This window comes from Platalea leucorodia (assembly GCF_965183815.1).
Source record: "Platalea leucorodia genome assembly, contig: HAP1_HAP1_SCAFFOLD_204, whole genome shotgun sequence".
Taxonomy (NCBI): domain Eukaryota; kingdom Metazoa; phylum Chordata; class Aves; order Pelecaniformes; family Threskiornithidae; genus Platalea; species Platalea leucorodia.
The window spans coordinates 84,389-102,434 of NW_028121355.1; the positions used below are offsets into that span (position 1 = coordinate 84,389).

Sequence of the window (18,046 nt, forward strand, 5' to 3'; positions counted from 1 at the left end):
AGAAAGCCAACTGTACCCTGGGCTGCATCAAAAGCAGCGTGGCCAGCAGGGGGAGGGAGGGGATTTTGCCCCTCTACTCTGCTCTGGGGAGACCCCACCTGGAGCCCTGCCTCCAGCTCTGGGGTTCTCAGTACAAGAAGGACATGGACCTGTTGGAGCATGTCCAGAGGAGGCCACAAAAATGATTAGAGGGCTGGAACACCTCTGCTATGAGGAAACGCTGAGAGAGCTGGGGTTGTTCAGCCTGGAGAAGAGAAGGCTGCAGGGAGACCTTATTGAGGCCTTTCAGTGCTTAAAGGGGGCTTATAAGAAAGATGGGGACAGACATTTTAGCAGGGCCTGTAGCGATAGGACAAGGGGCAATGGTTTTAAACTAAGAGAGGGGAGATTCAGACTAGATAGAAGGAAGACATTTTTTACAATGAGGGTAGTGAAACACTGGAACGGGTTGCCCATCCTTGGAAACATTCAAGGCCAGGCTGGATGGGGCTCTGTGAACCCTGATCTGGTTGAAGATGTCCCTGCCAATTGCAGGGGGGATGGACTAGATGACCTTTAAAGGTCCTTTCCATCCCAAAGCATTCTATGATCATTCTATGATTCTATGCCCAGCTTGGACTTGGACCCCCAGCACTTACATTTCAGTGTGAGGCTCCCAAGATAAACCGTGATTCCTATCCGTTGTCTGTAGGAGCAACAGCACAAATGCCTGTGTCCACTGGGCCTCCCTCTCCTGCCTTTCCAGCCAGGGCAGGGGCTTGTCCTGAACTGCATGTCCAACAGGACTGGAAGGAGTCATGCCCACTTGCTCCCCTTGGCAAGCAAAAGAGCACGGCAGGCCCCTGTGCACCTCCCCTGCTGAAGAGAGGAATCCTCTCTGGAAGGACACACCGACTGCTCTGCTGCCTTCAGCTCCCAACAAGCCAGGTCCCTCTGCCTCAGAAGGTCTGAGGCTTTCTAATTCTATGTGAGTTGATGAAGATGCAGTCATCTGAAGGGAAGTGAGGTGAATGCCATTTCTGGGGACTTTTTTGTCCTGCTCACCAAATTCAGAGATGTCCCTGGTTCAGTTGCCCTGCCTCAGTTTACATCATGTTTCCAGGGCGTCAGCACTGCCTGGAGCTGTTGACGCAGTCTCCACCACCTCAGAGCTTCCATCTCACCAGGGAGTCCATTAGATGATTGTTTTTACTCTCTGCAAACCCTCAGGAGGGACACACTGCAGTCAAAACCTTTAGAGTCTCCTTTCTGCTATAAACCCTGGGACACTTCAGAGAGCAACGAGCCTTCAGGTACTGCTGGAGACTCACCTTAGGAGCTGCTGGGAGAAGAGGGCAAGGGCAGAGTAAGGAATGAGCCCTGGTTCAGGGCTTGCAGTGAGGCCCAGGAAGTGAAGGACATGGTAGGGAAAGGGCAGAAGGTAAGACCCTGACCTTGGACTTCATTGCCCTGATCCATCAGAGCAGACGTCACTGCTTCATGATGAGGACCGCAGGTTTGGGCTGGATGTACTGAGGGTGAGTGAAGGGTGGGTCTTATTAGTCAATCTGCTGGGTCTTTGAACAGAAGAAATGAGAGCATAGAGACCTGAGTTTCAGCCTTCTCCTTTCCTGCATGTCCTCCCACCCCAGCTCCCGCCTTCCCCCAGGCACCCCTGAGCCCCTGGCACTGCACAGTGAGGCCCAGGGACAGCCCTGGGACACTCTCCCACCCTAGCTGGGTGGGTGGGAGAGTATTTGGGCAGGCTGTGTGAGGCCAGATTGCCCTGTGCCCTTCACTTCATCATTCACAGGGCTCTTTCCGTTGTCTCTTGTTTTGTTTTTCTTTTTTGTTGTTGCTGGCTTTTGCTTGTACTCTCACTCTCTCAGAAGTACGATCATGCAGGTTTTGCTCTCCAGCTCTCAGCTTTCTCACTCCCATGCAGTGGAGAGGGCTGGGGTGTCAGTCATTCTGAATAGCTTTTGGCAAACTCTCAGAACAGTTCCCGTGATGATCACTGCTGGAAGAAATGCATTCCAGCCCAAGAGGTGGGTGTCAGACACTTGAAGAGAACGGCTGTTGCAGAGAGCTGTGTTTCTCGGGCATGAGCTTTCTCCAGTCATGCGCTGAGGCATGTCCCTGACATTGCCCATGCCCCCGACCCTGATCCTCTCCCACCTCACCCCTAGGCACCCTGCGGACACCCCACTCAATGTCCTACTTTTTCAGGGAGCCCCACATGCACAGCTGTCCATGCTGAGGTGCTGCTGCCGGGCTGGGATTTGCAGGCAAGCAGCCTCAAAGCCCTCAGGAACCACTGCTGATAAGGGAAAAATGTGAAGCAAATAGTTCTGCCCAGCAGCTTTCAGTCACAGAATCAGAGAGTAGCTGGGCTTGGAAGCTACCCCAGGATATCATCTGGTCCAACCCCCGCCCTCCTAAAAGCAGGGTCAGCTAGAGCAGGTGGCTCAGGACCATGTGCAGTCAAGTTTTTAATACCCACCAGGATGGAGCCTCTGTAACCTCTCTGGGCAACCTGTTCCAGTGTTTGGCCACCCTACCTTTAAATGGAATTTCCTGTGTTTCAATGTGTCCTTTCTTCATGGCACCACTGAAAAGAGCCTGGGATTTGTCTCCTTTCTCCCTCCCACCCTTCCTCCCTGCACAATGTTTCCCATGTGCCTTGGTTGACTCCCAGTTGCCCCTTCCCCTTCTTTTTTTAGATCACTTCCTTGTCACTTTTCATGCTGCATTTTGACCTACGACGTGGTTTTTAGCATGCTCCCTGGCAATCCCGCAGCACAGTCCCTTGGTCATCTGAAGCAGTAACTCCTGATCTGCCCTTTCTCAATGGAAGAAATTGGCCTGTTGGGTGATGGGGTAGGAGTGCGGTGGGAATCTTTTCCTTCTCAGGTGAGTGTTTCCGAGAGCTGTGGCCACTCCCCCTGCAATGTGCCCAACCCTTGCTTTGGAGGAAGGGTGGTGTCTGGCATGACGTTTCCCACAACGGGGCTTTTTGGAGAGTGGGGTTTGTTTTCGCTGGCACACTTTGTCTTTCCTGAGAGCAGAAGGATGTCGATCCTCAACACCTATAATGCGTCTTCCTAGGCATACCCACAGGCATATGAAAGTTGTCTGTTTCTGTGTGAGCAAATGCACATCATAGATTTATTCTGCAGTGAGAAAGAAGAACTTCCATTGGGCAGCTCACTTCTCAAGTCTGCAGTGGTTCTGCTGGGATGGGTGTTCTTTACCCCTCAGGAAGAACATTTCTTTTATGCTTTCCCTGGGCATGAAAGACCTAAAGCTAATGCGAAGAGAACAATGTCCTACCTAAAAAAATATTGAAGGTAAATGCTGAAATGAGTTTCTTTCTCGTAGCCTCTCTTTGTGGCAACTGAGGAAATAAAAGACTTTGCATGGCTGAAGGGGAAAGGGACAACGGGACATCATCCACGGATTTTGTGCTGCTGGGAATACGGGATGTCCCCATGCTCCAGAACCTGCTCTTTCTCCTCTTGTTTATGATCTACTCAGTCACCATGGTTGGGAACATCCTCATCGTTGTACTGGTGGTGGCAGACCGGCATCTGCACACCCCCATGTACTTCTTCCTGGGCAATCTGTCCTCCTTGGAGATCTGCTACAGCTCCACCATCCTGCCTCGGTTGCTGGCCAGCTTCCTGACTGGGGACAGCAGCATCTCTGCTCACGGCTGCATGGCTCAGTTCTACTTCTTTGCTTCGTTTGCGACTACTGAGTGTTACCTGCTGGCAGCCATGTCCTATGATCGGTACTTGGCCATATGCCAGCCCTTGCTCTACGCAAGCTTCATGACCTGGAAGGTCTCTTTACACCTGGCAGCTGCATCTTGGCTATGGGGTTCACTGCTGCTGGTAGTTGTCACAGTCTTCTTATCCCAGTTGCAGTTCTGTGGCCCCAAGGCAATTGACCACTTCTTCTGTGAGTTTACTCCATTGCTGGAGCTTGCCTGCAGTAACACCAGGGTGTTCATGCTCATTGGGTTCCTCTTGGCCTTCCTGGACTTAATCATTCCATTCCTGTTCACACTGGCCTCCTACGTGTGCATCATAGCTGCCATCCTGAGGATCCCGTCCAGCATGGGCAGACAGAAGGCCTTCTCTACCTGCTCCTCTCACCTCACCGTTGTCACTGTTTTCTATGGCACCCTCTTTGTTGTCTACATGCTGCCCAGAACAGCCCCGCTGAGGCAGCTCAACAAAGTGTTCTCCTTTTTCTACACTGTCCTCACCCCCCTGGTCAATCCCCTCGTCTACAGCCTGCGGAACAGGGAGGTCAGGGAGGCCATCAGGAAAGTGCTCAGGAGAGCCCTGGCCTGCACCCACAGCTTCCTTGGTGACACAGACACTTTTTGTTCCTTTGAATAGGAAAGCTCTAGATACCAATTGGCCCTTCAGATGTGCATGCTGCTGAGACTGCTTGTGGACTGGCAGGGGGAAGAAAGCAGAAGGTCCTTGTAGAGAAATATTATTGTTTAGAAAGCAATGCTGAAAATGTTATGGGTTTGCCTTTTCCTTAATAACAAACACCTTGGTAGGCTTAAATGTGGGAACTGTTGAAGTGTCAAGGTTTTCTTTTCTGGAGGAGATAAGAAAGCATGTGTCGAGGACTAACCAGAATTGTCTCGACATTGCCGTTCTACCGCCATCTTCTGGGTCCGACATCCAGCCCCCAACGAAACCACCACAGCCCATGCAGAGACCAGGACACGAAAGGCGGGGCCATGGACTGCACGCACGCCTGCGCAGAGACCAGGGCGCGAAAAGCAGAAGCGCAAACTGCATGTATGCAGACCTGTTCTGTGCATGTGCATGGCCCTATAAAAGGACCGCGTGCGCCTTTTGAGGCTCTCTCTCTGCCTCTTTTTCTCTTCTCGTCCTTCACCATGCACCTCCTTGGAAGCTGCTCCTGTGGACAGAGAGACTGGACCTTTGATCGACGGGACAACACCGGACTTGGAGTGGCGGTAGCTAGTTCCCCTACGTGGCTCTTTTCTCACCCACCTGAGCACGATCTTTCTATTTTTCTCTCTTTTCCTCTCTCTTTTTTTTTTCTTTTTTTTCCCCCCATCTCCCTACCCGGTCCTCACCCCTTCGTTCGTCAAAATAAAGTCAAAAGGTTGTACGGCATTTGACCTCGTTTGCATCTTAATCTCGTCCTTGGGATCGTATCGAAACCTCTCCCGACATTGGATCGGGACATTTTAATTGGCGTCACGGACAGGATCCCTTGAGACGATAGTGTCATACAACCTTACGGTGTGCTGAGCGAGTGTGTGTGAACGAGACGTACAAATAAGTACGAAGCGAGTGCGGAGTTCCGATCCGCGGTTCTGCTCTCCCGCGAGGGAAGCAGCCGGAGACGAACGAAGCACAAGGACGGAGTGGGTGTTGAGACCTTTGCACTGAAACGCGCGTAGCAGTTTGTGATTTGAGCTCCTGAGGGCGTATAGGGGAGACTTGAATCTTATAGTGTGACCCCCTCAGGACGATATCCCCTTTGTAGGCTCGTCTTTGTCTTGTAGTAGTGTGCGGATTGGCCTCCTGGGAGCGTATAGGGGAAACTTGGTTTTTCTAAGGTTTGACCCTCCCGGGACGAACTCCCCTTTGTAGGATATGGCCGCCCAAAAGGCAGGCGATTTTTGTGAAGAGACAGAGAAATTATATGAGTTTTTAGAAACGTACCGCTCTCGCCCCTCACCCCCGGGACGAGATTGGGCACGGGACCATTGGTTCCAACTGCAAAGTGTTATGGACCAAATAGCGGTTTTGCATAAAGAAGCTAGAGTGAAGAAGGGGAAAGGGAAGGCTGTGTTTGTGCTGTGTTAGGAGCGTGTCTGGCAGCGGCGGTGGAGGACAAGAAACGAGCACCCTGCCAATCGGAGGCTGTGGCCGCTTCGTTGCAAGCGGCGATAGCGCCGCTGCGAGAGCAACTACTAGAGACGAAACGGGCGCTAGAGGAGGAGAAGCGCCAAAATATGATTTTGAAGGAGGAGCTGAGGGTTCAGCTCCTGAGGGAGGCAGACACCCTCGCTGAGGCGGAGGTAATGTTGGAGGAGAAAGGGGTATGCCAAATCTACCCCCAGAAAGACCTAAAGCAATTAAGGGAGACTGTGGATAACCCCCCCCATATGTGCCCGCTGGTAAAAACGGAGTACATATATGAGGACGATAGCAACAACCGTCCCCAAGTTGCAACCAAAGAAATCCCTTTTACCGCCACCGAACTGGCTAAACTCCGAAAGGATTTTGCTAGGACGGCAAGGGAGTCCGAAACCCAATATGTGTGGAGGATATCCCTGTCGGGGGAGGGACGGGATCATGCTATCGGAAAAAGAAGCAGAGGGGTATTGGGGCCCCGGCGTCTTCCTCACCACGGGCGATCGCCGGGCCCCATGGTCTCTGACCCAGAGGGCAGCATATTGGGCGGGGGGGCTGAATCCATTAGAGAGGGGGGATCCCCTGGCTATAACTGGTTCGGTTGAGCAACTACTAGAAAACGTACAAAAGGCAGCATGCCTGCAAATGATGTATGACCGGGAACTTAAACCAAATTTAAGCTCTCCGATGTTGTTACCGGTAGACCCGAGCGGCTGACACCGCTAATAAGAGGACTCCCCGACTCGTTAAAACCTATCGGGATCCAATTACAGGGGAGAATCCAAAATGTGCCTCGCGAAGAGCGAATTGCAGCTGCCCTGGAGGGAACAGTAACACCGGAACAGCGGCAGCGGGGGAGGAAGGTGTGGACCTGGGGGGAGATAGCTCAGGAACTGATAAACTATGGGAGGAAATATGGGCCAGTAGACAGGACTTACCACAAGGTGGAAACTAGGGCTGTGCGGGCAGCGGGGCCGGCAAATAAATCCCTGGCTTTTTCGGGGGGAAGCCCCAACCTAACACAAAGGGAGAAACCCCCATTCCGACAAGGATTGTGGCAAATGGGACTGCAAAAGGGGGTGCCCCGAGACTTGATGGATGGGCTCCCCACCAAAAAGTTGAAGCTCTTGGTGCGGAGGTGGTCCAGGCAAGGACCCCCTCCCAAACCGAACCCACCTGCTGCGCCAGCATTGGACAGGGAGGAAGGGTTTAAGAAGGATGAAAAGAGTGGTGGGAAACTGAAACCTCCGCCCCCTCAGGGTGAGGAGGGAGGCGGAGGGTGGGTGTTTATCAGACAACTCACCTGTAATAATAAGGGAGATCTACTAAACCCCACCAACCGGGATGGGCCGAGCGGGTGGGGGAGGCAGTGGCCAATGTCAATTATCGCTGGGGTACAAATGGGTGCCTGAAAATTGCGGCATTTTGTCCACAGGTGCCAACCATGGTACGTGTCTCTCGAAACCCCAGTTGCCCTGGTGCATCATCTTACTCCCCCAGCCAGCCAGTTCTGGTCGAGCTTCCCACTGTGGGAGCTGTGCCTCTCATGTTAGATACCCCTGCTAAACAAATATACATGGAAAGCGAAAGATACCAGTGGGAGAACCAACAAAATCCACACCAAATGGATTATTACCTCCTTCTAACCCAAGGAGTGAGTTTGTTCCTATTTCTGTTTTCTAAGGGCGGTGATATGACCACGATGCACCTGCTACTTTGGATCATTTTAACTCAGGGACACCAACCCATTAGAATATCCCACTGTGTATATCAGCTTTTATAATTGGTGGTCCATATGCGTGCATACATGTTTGTACTTCATTGCAGCTCTATGAATAATTCTAGATGTAATATTTATGGCAAACAGGCTAAATGTTAGATGTTTCAGTGCACTACAGTCTTTATGCAATAGTACAAAGACATCTAATTGTCTGGTGCATGTTTAAGCACATATATGTGTGTGTGCTTATTTAAGAAAAAATACACAATAACTTTCCAATGATGCCTATTTATGTTAGACATGTCAAGAATTTCAACCTATGATGTACTATATATATAATTCTTACTTTTTTTGATCTTCCTCGATTTTCATCATTAAATAGTCATATATATGGGAAAATTTAATAGCCAAGTAATATGAAATGTTGTACTTGCTTAGAAAACGTAATTGTTTAGTTTTCTTTGCAAAAAGTAAATATTGAATGTTCACTACTCATGGGGCTTTGTATTGTACCGGCCGAATAAGGGATGGGGCAACCACCTTTTTCAGCCCTCTGGGTGACAAAGACACAACTTATTTTCAATTTCCACCAGGGAAAGATGGGCCATTCGCTCAGGGAAATAAAGCCAGAAAAGGGCATTATTGGATCTGTGGGAATACGGCGTATAAATTCTTACCCGCGGGGTGGTCAGGAGTTTGTTATATAGGGATCATAAGGCCCCTGTTTTTTCTCTTGCCGGAAACTGGTGGACCCCAACTAGGCCTAAAAGTGTATGATAACCTCCGGGATAGAAGTATTGCCCGTAAGACGCGGTCTACCAAGGTAAATTTAGGTGGGACACAAAAATGGGGGAATGACGAATGGCCCCCCGAGCGAATAATTGAAGGTTATGGGCCAGCAACCTGGAATCGGAATGAGCCCATTGCAGGGGCAAGAGAACCAATCTATAATCTAAATCGAATAATCGGACTACAAGCGGCCCTAGAAATTATCACCAACAGGGCCGCTGATCTGATGCCATACCTATTAACTCAACGGTCTCAACGGGTGCGCGCGGCTATCCTTCAACACCGTATGGTTTTAGATTGTTTGTTGGCCGAGGAGGGAGAGGTGTGTGGAAAATTAAATATCTCTAACTGCTGTCTAGAAACGATGACATGGGAGAAATAGTTCTCCAATTGACCCAAGATATCAGGAAAATAGCCCACGTCCCTGTTCAAACCTGGAGCGGTTGGAACGGTGATTTGTGGTCCTGGTTACCAGGGGCACCATGGGTCAAACAATTAATATTGTATTTGCTATGTGCAACTGCCACCTTACTGTTCCTACTCTGTATAATTCCATGTTTTAGTCAATTAATTCAACACGTTGTGTCAAATATGCAATTTGTTCCTAATGCTCCACCTGATGGTGTAACAAAGATCTGTACCATCCATCAGCCACAACCAGCCTCAGTACCCATCATTTAAACCCGTTCCCACTTCCTTCTGAAGGAAGAAACCGCGTATTGCCAGTTATTGTTAACCCTATTTCCAATGTTTACCCTTCAAAGCTGAAGAATTGTTGAAGTCGTTCGAGAATGAGCTTGCATTGAGCAGTACCTCAGTTAACCTGTATCAAGACATTCCTTCACCCGAAACAATGTTATTCCCTTTTTCCTTCCCACAATTTTCCTCCATCCTTATCCTCAACTCTCTCAACTCTGCGTTTCTTTCTTTCTCCTTTGCTTTCTCTTTCTCTCTCTGTCTTATGCCACCAAGCTGCAATGTCGAGCCACGGGGTGGTGCAGAGAACCGGTACCAAATGAGGTTTTGTCTCGACATTGCCGCTGTAGCGCCATCCAGCGTCGCGCTTCGAGAAAACCCTCTTCTCCACAGTTTTGAGAAAAACAACCTCGTGTGCCTGCGCAGGGACTAGAGGCACGAAAAGAGCTGAGGCAGGGACTAAAGGCGCGAAAAGAGCAGAGGCGGGGGCAGCACGTCCGTGGCGAACCGCACGTACACATTTGTGATCCGCGCATGCGTGAGAGCCCCTACATAAGGATCACACGTGCCCCTCGGCGGGGGCGGCGGCGGCGTGCGCGAGACCACTCCTTCCGTTCCTGCACCATCAAGGCCCGCCCCCCCCCCCCCCCTCCCCGACGAAGCCTGAGGCCACCGAAGATCCAGCGGAAGATCACTGGACTCGAAGTGGTGGTGACAAACTCCTCCTTCTCTTTCTCTCTCTCTCCCCTATTTTCCTCTCCTCCCTTGCCCTCCCTCCTCCCTCCATTCTCTTCTCCCCTCAAATAAAAGTAAAAGGTTGTACGACATCTGACCAATTCCAGCGTCTTAATCTCGTCCTTGGGATCGTATCGAAACCTCTCCCGACATTGGATCGGGACAGCAGGTTATGAGAGCAAAGAGCAAAAGTGTCATGGTGTCACTGCAGGAGAGCTCCAGTGAAATCACAGAAGTGGCGCACTGCACTGGGGCCACAGACCTGTATCTGGGACAAGAATGAAGTGACTGTTGCAGATGAGAGAAATCCCCCCTAGCCAAGGTGTAGCTGCCTTCCCAAAGCAGACCTTCCAGGTCATGAGTCTTGCAGAGAGAAGCAGGTGGCACACGGCCCAGTACTGATCGTAGGATGTGGCCACCAGCAGGAAACACTCAGTACATGCAAAAGGGGCAGCAAGTACTACTAACACCGCTGTCAGCAGAGATGGTGGTGTGTCCAGTCTGGTCAGCAGTGTGGTCAGGTCAGGGGCGTGGTGGTGGGGCTATAGCAAGTCTTCAAGTTGTCCACCACCAGCACAATGATGAGGGTGTTCCCAACACCAGTCACAGGGCAGGTCATGAGGGAGAGGAGGATTTCTCTAAGGCTTGGGGACATTCCCTATTTGCAGTACAGGTAACTCCATTGATGAGCTTTGATTGTCCCCTTCCCCTTTCTCCATTGAAGGTTTTATGTCCTTCCTGTCCCCTCTCTCCTGGCAGGACACCTAGGAGGAAGAACATTTCTTTTTCTATGCCAGTTGCTTAAAGGAATTGTGAAGGAATTCCAGAGAGATGAAACATGAAGGCGTGTGTGCCTCTGAGTGTATTCGTACTCCCCAGATGTGCTCTGTGCCTTCTGAAAGGTGAGAAATGCCGCCGTCTAGATGGCAATGCTGCTCATGCTAGCAGGAATACTTCTTACTGCACAGGTGAGATACTCCACAGGCGAGCTTCTTTCATACTGTGTATTTGAAGGCACAGGCCAGAAAGGCCAGGGAGGGTAATGTAGAAGACCAGGAACATTTGCAATGAACCTATCCGAGGCAGGTGAGATGGATCTCACTGGGACAGTGGGAGTTGTTCCTGGAGTAACACACAGAAAGTTCAGGGGTCTGTCAGGTGTCCACATCTGAGCTGGCCTCGTGCACTCCTCATACACACATAGGTGTTCAGAGACAGGACTCCTTCCTTTGCAGACGTAGAGGGAGCGAATTGCAACAGTGGTAGTGCCTCCCTGGCCTCCTGTTGCCACTCCCAGAGGCTGGGAAGCACCTAAGCGCTGCAGTGTATCAGCTTGCTTTGCACTCCTTTGAGATGCCCCAAGGCATGAGGAATAGACACAGGAACCTCGGGTCAAGGCAGCACATCCCAGTGCTGCATTCAGGTGGTCTCCCAGGGGACATTCCTCTCAATGTGAAGTGACCTCAAGACACTGTCTTTCCCACAAGCCTCCACAGCAACCCCAATAGCTGATGGCATTTGTGCTCGCTCAGGTTCATCTCACCACACGCACCCCATGTCTTTAGTCTCATCCCATAGAATCAAAGAACAGTTTGGCTTAGACGGCACCTTTAAAGATCATCTAGTCCAAACAGACTTCCATGGACAGAGACATCTTCCACTAGATCAGAGAGCTCAAAGCCTCATCCAGCCTGACTTTGCACACTTCCAGGGATGGGGCAGCCACAACTTCTTTAGGCAACCTCTTTCACTGTCATAGAATCATAAAACGATAGAATCATAGAATTGTTAAGGTTGGAAAAGACCCTGAAGATCATCGAGTCCAACCGTTAACTTAGCACTGCCAAGTCCACCACTAAACGATATGCTCAAGCACCACGTCTACCCGTCTTTTAAATACCTCCAGAGATGGAGACTCAACCACTTCCCTGGGCAGCCTGTTCCAATGCCTGACTACCCTTTCGGTGAAGAAGTTTTTCCTAATATCCAACCTAAACTTCCCCTGGTGCAGCTTGAGGCTCTTTCCTCTTGTCCTATCGCTTGTTACTGGGGAGAAGAGACCGACCCCCACCTCACTACAAGCTCCTTTCAGGTAGTTGTAGAGAGCAATAAGGTCTCCCCTCAGCCTTCTCTTCTCTAGGCTAAACAACCCCAGCTCCCTCAGCCGCTCCTCATAAGACTTGTGCTCTAGACAACACCAACTTCGTTGCCGTTCTTTGGACAAGCTCTAGTACCTTGATGTCCTTCTTGGAGTGAGGGGCCCAACACTGAACACAGGATTCGAGGGGCGGCCTCACCAGTGCCAAGTACAGGGGCACTATCACCTCCCTGGTCCTGCTGGCCACACTATTCCTGATACAAGCCAGGATGCCATTGGCCTTCTTGGCCACCTGGGCACACTGCTGGCTCATGTTCAGGCGGCTGTCAACCAACACCCCCAGGTCCTTTTCTGCCAGGCAGCTCTGCAGCCCCTCCTCCCCCAGCCTGTAGCATTGCATGGGGTTGTTGTGACCCAAGTGCAGGAACCCGGCACTGAGCCTTGTTGAATCTCATACAGTTGGCCCCAGCCCATCGATGCAGCCTGGCCAGATCCCTCTGCAGGGCCTTCCTACCCTCCAGCAGATCAACACTCCTGCCCAACTTGGTGACATCTGTAAACTTACTGAGGGTGCACCCAATCCCCTCATCCACATCATCGATGAAGATATTGCACGGGATGGGCCCCAACACTGAGCCCTGGGGAACACCACTCGTGACCGGCCGCCAACTGGATTTGACTCCATTCACCACCACTCTCTGGGCTCGGCTGTCCAGCCAGTTTTTAACCCAGTGCAGAGTGCACTCATCCAAGCCGTGAGCAGCCAGCTTCTCCAGGAGAATGCTGTGGGAAACAGTGTCAAAGGCCTTACTAACGTCCAAGTAGACAATGTCCACAGCCTTCCCCTCATCCACTAAGCAGGTCACCTTGTCTCACCACCCTCATAAAAAAATTTCTTCCCTATGTCCAATCTAAACCTAACCTCCTTCAGTTTAAAACCATTGCCCCTTGGCCTGTCACTACAGGCCTTCATAAAAATTCTCTCTCCATCTTTCCTATAAGCCCTTTTAATATACTGAAGGGACACAAGAAGGTCTTGCCAGACCCTTCTCCAGGCTGAACAACACCAACTCTCTCAGCTTCTCTTCATAGGAGAAGTGTTTCAGCCCTCAGATCATTTTCGTGGCTCTCCTCTGGACCCGCTCCAACAGGTCCATGTCTGTCTTGTCCTTGGGAATACAGAGCTGGACGCAGTGCTCCAGGTGGGGTCTCACAAGACTAGAGGGGGAGAATCACCTCCCTCAACCTGTTGGCCATGCTTTTATTTAGGCCGCCCAGCATTCAGCTGGGTTTCTGGGCTGCAAGAGCACATTACTGGCCCATGTCCAACTTTTCACCCACCAATATCCCCAAGTCTTTCTCTGCAGGGCTGCTCTCAATCCATTCACCTCCCCGTCTTTACTGACAGTGGGGATTGCCCCGACCCAGGTGAATGGCCTTGCACTTGGCCTTGTTGAACTTCATGAGGTTTGCACGGACCTCCTACTCAAGCCTGTCCAGGTCCCTCTGGATGGCATCCCTCCCCTCAAGTGAATCAGCTGTCCCACTCAGCTTGGTGTCCTCTGCAAACTGGCTGAGGGTGCACTCAATCCCGCCTCATTGTCACTAATATTAAATAGTACTGGTCCCAGTACGGACCCTTGAGGGACACCCTGTGTTATTGGTTTCCATTTGGGCATTGAGCCATTGGCTGTAACTATTTGCATGCGGTCATCTAGCCATTTCCTTGTCCAGGAAGTCCATCCATCAGTCCGTCCGTCAAACCCATACCTCTCCAATTCAGCAGCAAGAATGTTGTGGGGGACCATACGAAAGGACCTAGAGAAGTCTAGGTAGATGACATCCATAGCTCTTCCCTTCTCCACTGAGACAGTTACTCCATGGCAGAAGGACACGAGATTAGTCAGGCTCAATTTGCCCTTTGTGAAGCCATGTTGCCTGTCTCTAATCACCTCCCTCTCTTCCATATGCTTTGACACGTCTTCCAGGAGGATCTGCTCCATGATCTTACATCTGTACAACACAAACATGGACTTCCGAACTAGTCATTCGGTGTCCCACTGTGGAGGGATAAACAACTTGTATGAGCAGGGGTGAGAGTCAGGTGCTGGAAATGGTGATTGTTATTGGCTGGCCTGTGGCGGTTGCTGTCGGGCAGCTTCCCTGGGGTGTCCAGTGAACACGGGCACAGACCAGGGCCTGCTCTGCTGGTCCTTCCTATCTCCCCTAGGAGATCTGCCTGTGCAAGGACACTGCCACATTCTCCCACCCTGAATACTCAAACCATTTAGCTGTTCAATCGTGTATTCCTCTTGAGGGCACTTTCCTGAGCTTGTTCTTGAGAGAAACTTTGGAGAAAACCTGAGCTTTCAGGCACTGCCATCAGGAGATCCCCTTGTATGGTGGAAGCTCGATTATGGAGGTCAGCTCTGCCAAAGAAGTGCCCATTGCCTGTCACTGCGTGCAATCACAGGACTGCCACACAAAAGGCCTGTGACCAAGCTGCAAGAGCAATCCTTCCTTACAGCAACACAGGGGCTCAGAAAGAGAGTGTGGAATTTAAAAGAGAACGGCTCCAGAAAGACCAAGCGCTGGTGCTCCCCTGGCAGTGCTGCTGTGCCAGGACTCTTTTCCCCTCCACCTCTGCACACAGGCACTGCCACTGCAGCACCAGAAGACATCTCAGAAAAAGGATCTCAGATAAAGAAGTTGCTGCAGGCTTTTTTTTTATTTATTGCACAAAGAACATGGCTCTTTTTTCAACAGTCTTTTCAAAAGTCTCTGGGTAACACTAGAAAGGTAGATAAGGAATTAGAAATGGTATGAAGAATGACATTAATTTCTGCACAACATTATCACATGTAAAACAGAGCAAAAAACGCTCCACCACCACCACCAAAACCTCCAGAAGACAGGCTGAGCCTGTAATGAGCTACACTATGAGTGATATGCATAAGAAGATGGACAGTTTATTGCTTCAGAAAAACATCCAGTCATCAGTTTCCACACTGCATCCTTGAGCTCCTTGTTCCTCGTGCTGGAGATGAGGGGATTCACTGCTGGAGGCACCACTGAGTACAGCACTGCCACCACCAGATCCAGTGATGGGGAGGAGATGGAGGGGGGCTTCAGGTAGGCAAACATGCCAGTGCTGATAAACAGGGAGACCACAGCCAGGTGAGGGAGGCACGTGGAAAAGGCCTTGTGCCGTCCCTGCTCAGAGGGGATCCTCAGCACGGCCCTGAAGATTTGCACATAGGACAGCAGGATAAAAACAAAAAAACCATATGATGCTAAGAGACTAACCACAATAAGCCCCACTTCCCTGAGGTAGGCATCTGAGCAGGAGAGCTTGAGGATGTGGGGGATTTCACGGAAGAACTGGTCCACAGCATTGCCTTGGCAGAGAGGTATTGAAAACGTATTGGTGGTGTGCAGCACGGCATGGAGGAAACCACTGCCCCAGGCAGCTGCTGCCATGTGGACACAAGCTCTGCTGCCCAGGAGGGTCCCGTAGTGGAGGGGTTTGCAGATGGCAACGTAGCGGTCATAGGACATGATGGTGCGAAGAGAAAACTCTGCTGCCATGAAAAAGACAAACAGAAAGACCTGTGCAGCACATCCCTGATAGGAGATGGCCGTGGTGTCCCAGAGGGAATTGGCCATGGCTTTGGGGACAGTGGTGGAAATGGAGCCCAGGTCGAGCAGGGAGAGGTTGAGGAGAAAGAAATACATGGGAGTGTGGAGGTGGTGGCCGCAGGCTACGGTGGTGATGATGAGGCCACTGCCCAGGAGGACAGCCAGGTAGATGGCCAGGAAGAGCCAGAAGTGCCCGAGCTGCAGCTCCCGTGTGTGTGCGAATGCCAGGAGGAGGAATTCAGTGATGGAGCTGGAGTTGGACATTTACTACTTCTGGGCATGCGGCACTGTCTAAGGAGGAAAAGGTGGTGAGACGATACGGGAGACTTCTCTGAGCAAAATCAAAGCCATTTCCCATAAACCCTCCCCTGCGGCACACACCCTCCCTTTTGCCTTTCTAGGAGACCTTCCTTCAGCTCTGTGGCCGGAACTCTGGTTGGTGCTGGTTCAGTGTGTGGTGAGGAGCGCGTGCTGTGCCCGCTGATGGCTGAGGAGTCAGCCCTGCTCTACAGCAGTGAGTTCATGGGAACGGTGGGGGCAGGAGCCAGTGCTAGTTTTTGACTTTATCAGATGAAACTGCTCCCAAAACAGAAGAGCTTGTCTGCATCTGCACTGCCAGCGCTAAGCAACGGGGATGGCAGAAGGCAGTTTGAGAGGTTATTTTTACATCTCCCCTCATTCTCCCCTGGGGAGTGTGTTTGGGTGTCAGAAACCCTCAGCATTTCTGCTGCACTCAGGGAGAACAGAGTGAGTCCTACAAGACAAGAGGATTGCCTATGGTTTAGTGAAGAGTGAGGGGTGCTGGTCTGTCCCTCCGTGTTGTTCCCAGCTGCCCAGTGCTTGCACCTTTCTGAGATGGAGGGTGATCACACTCCCACGTTTTCCTGAAAAGTCACCAGACAGTGCTGAGAGCAAACGCATCCACTGCAGACCACTAAATGTCTTCCCGTTTCTCAAGGTCTTAGCACCCCATTTCTAGCCAAAGACACACATGGCTCATTGTGCATCCTGGAAGGCATCTGGCAGTTTGGAAGGACACCCCAAGGAGATAGCCAAGTGTGCTAATGATGGCATCTGATTAAGGGAAAATCAGCTCATTTCCTAGCCTCACAGACTGCATTGCCCAGAGCTTCACAGGTTAGAGGAAAGCTGGACACCTCATTGCCTTAAACACATCTGAATGGGAGGACCCACAAGATCCATGCCCGACTGCAGCTGAAACTATTATTCTCAGAGAGCCTGACATCAACACCAAGAGCAGCTGAGGGAGGCACTGGGAGAGGCAGAGGGACACTCAGGAAAGCCTTTCCCTTACCCAGCACTGCACAGCCCCTCTGTCCTGGTTTCAGCTGGGATAGAGTTAATTTTCTTCTTGGTAGCCGGTATGGGGCTGTGTTTTGGGTTTGGGATGAGAACAATGTCGATGATACACTGATGCTTTGGTTCTTGCTAAGTAGTGCTAAGCTCTCTCTAAATAGGTGCTAAGTGGCGCTCACACTGGTCAAGGACTTTTTGGCTTCCCCTGCTCTACCGGGGTCACAAGAAGCTGGGAGGGGGCACAGCCGGGGGGAGGGCTGACCCAGACTGGCCCAAGGGCTATTCCATACCATATGATGTCACACTTAGTATATAAGCTGGGGGAAGAAGGAGGAAGGGGGGACATTGGGTATGATGGCGTTTGTCTTCCTGAGTATCCGTTACGCGTGATGGAGCCCTGCTTTCCTGGGGATGGCTGAACACCTGCCTGCCGATGGGAAGTAGTGAATGAATTCTTTGTTTTGCTTTGTTTGCGTGCACGGTTTTTGCTTTGCCTATTTTAACTGTTCTAATTTATTTTACTTCAATTATTAAACTGTTCTTATCTCAACCCACGAGTTTTCTCCCTTTTACCCTTCTGATGCTCTCCCCCATCCCACTGGTGGGGAGTGAGTGAGTGGCTGCGTGGTGCTTAGTTGCTGGCTGGGGTTAAACCACGACACCCTCCCAGATGCTGATAACCTTCAGCCCCTGGTCAGTGGGAAATGCACTTCATCTCTCCTGCTGGCAGAGGGACGAGGAGGTGACTAACACCCTAGACGCCATGGGCTGGCTGAGGGCTTTGCTAGGTGGGAGAGGAGACAAGAAGGGTGTTGCTCAGGGAAGGCATCTGTACTGCAGGGCATGGCTGGCAGGCGCCCATATCTCCTCTGCAGCAGGGTTTCCCTTAGCATTTCCCTCCCTCCCTGCCCACGTCTCTACTGCCTGTGCTGTCCCTGCTGGGATCTGTTTCTCTGGCCCCACATCTCTTCCCTGCCAGTGCTCCCAGACCCTATCCCAGCCCCTATCCCAGCCCCTGTGTGCCCAGCTCTGCCCTGCAACCTCTGTGTGTGTGTGCAGGGGCCAACGAGCAGGTCACGCAAACCCTGATGAAACTGGAAAGGTGATACCAGTTTTAGCTCTAGGCTGGTGGGGGGTGAAGGTACTTGCTGA

The 18,046-nt window shown here is 51.2% G+C and overlaps 1 protein-coding gene across 1 annotated transcript; it reads left to right on the forward strand.

Annotated features, from left to right (window-relative positions):
- Positions 1 to 3,398: 3,398 nt before the first annotated feature.
- LOC309603812 (olfactory receptor 9G19-like) lies at positions 3,399 to 4,388 on the forward strand (the record flags this gene model as incomplete). Its single annotated transcript, XM_082338717.1, has 1 exon — positions 3,399 to 4,388. The coding sequence occupies one exon, from the start codon at positions 3,399 to 3,401 to the stop codon at positions 4,386 to 4,388; it is 990 nt and encodes a 329-aa protein (XP_082194843.1).
- Positions 4,389 to 18,046: the final 13,658 nt, after the last annotated feature.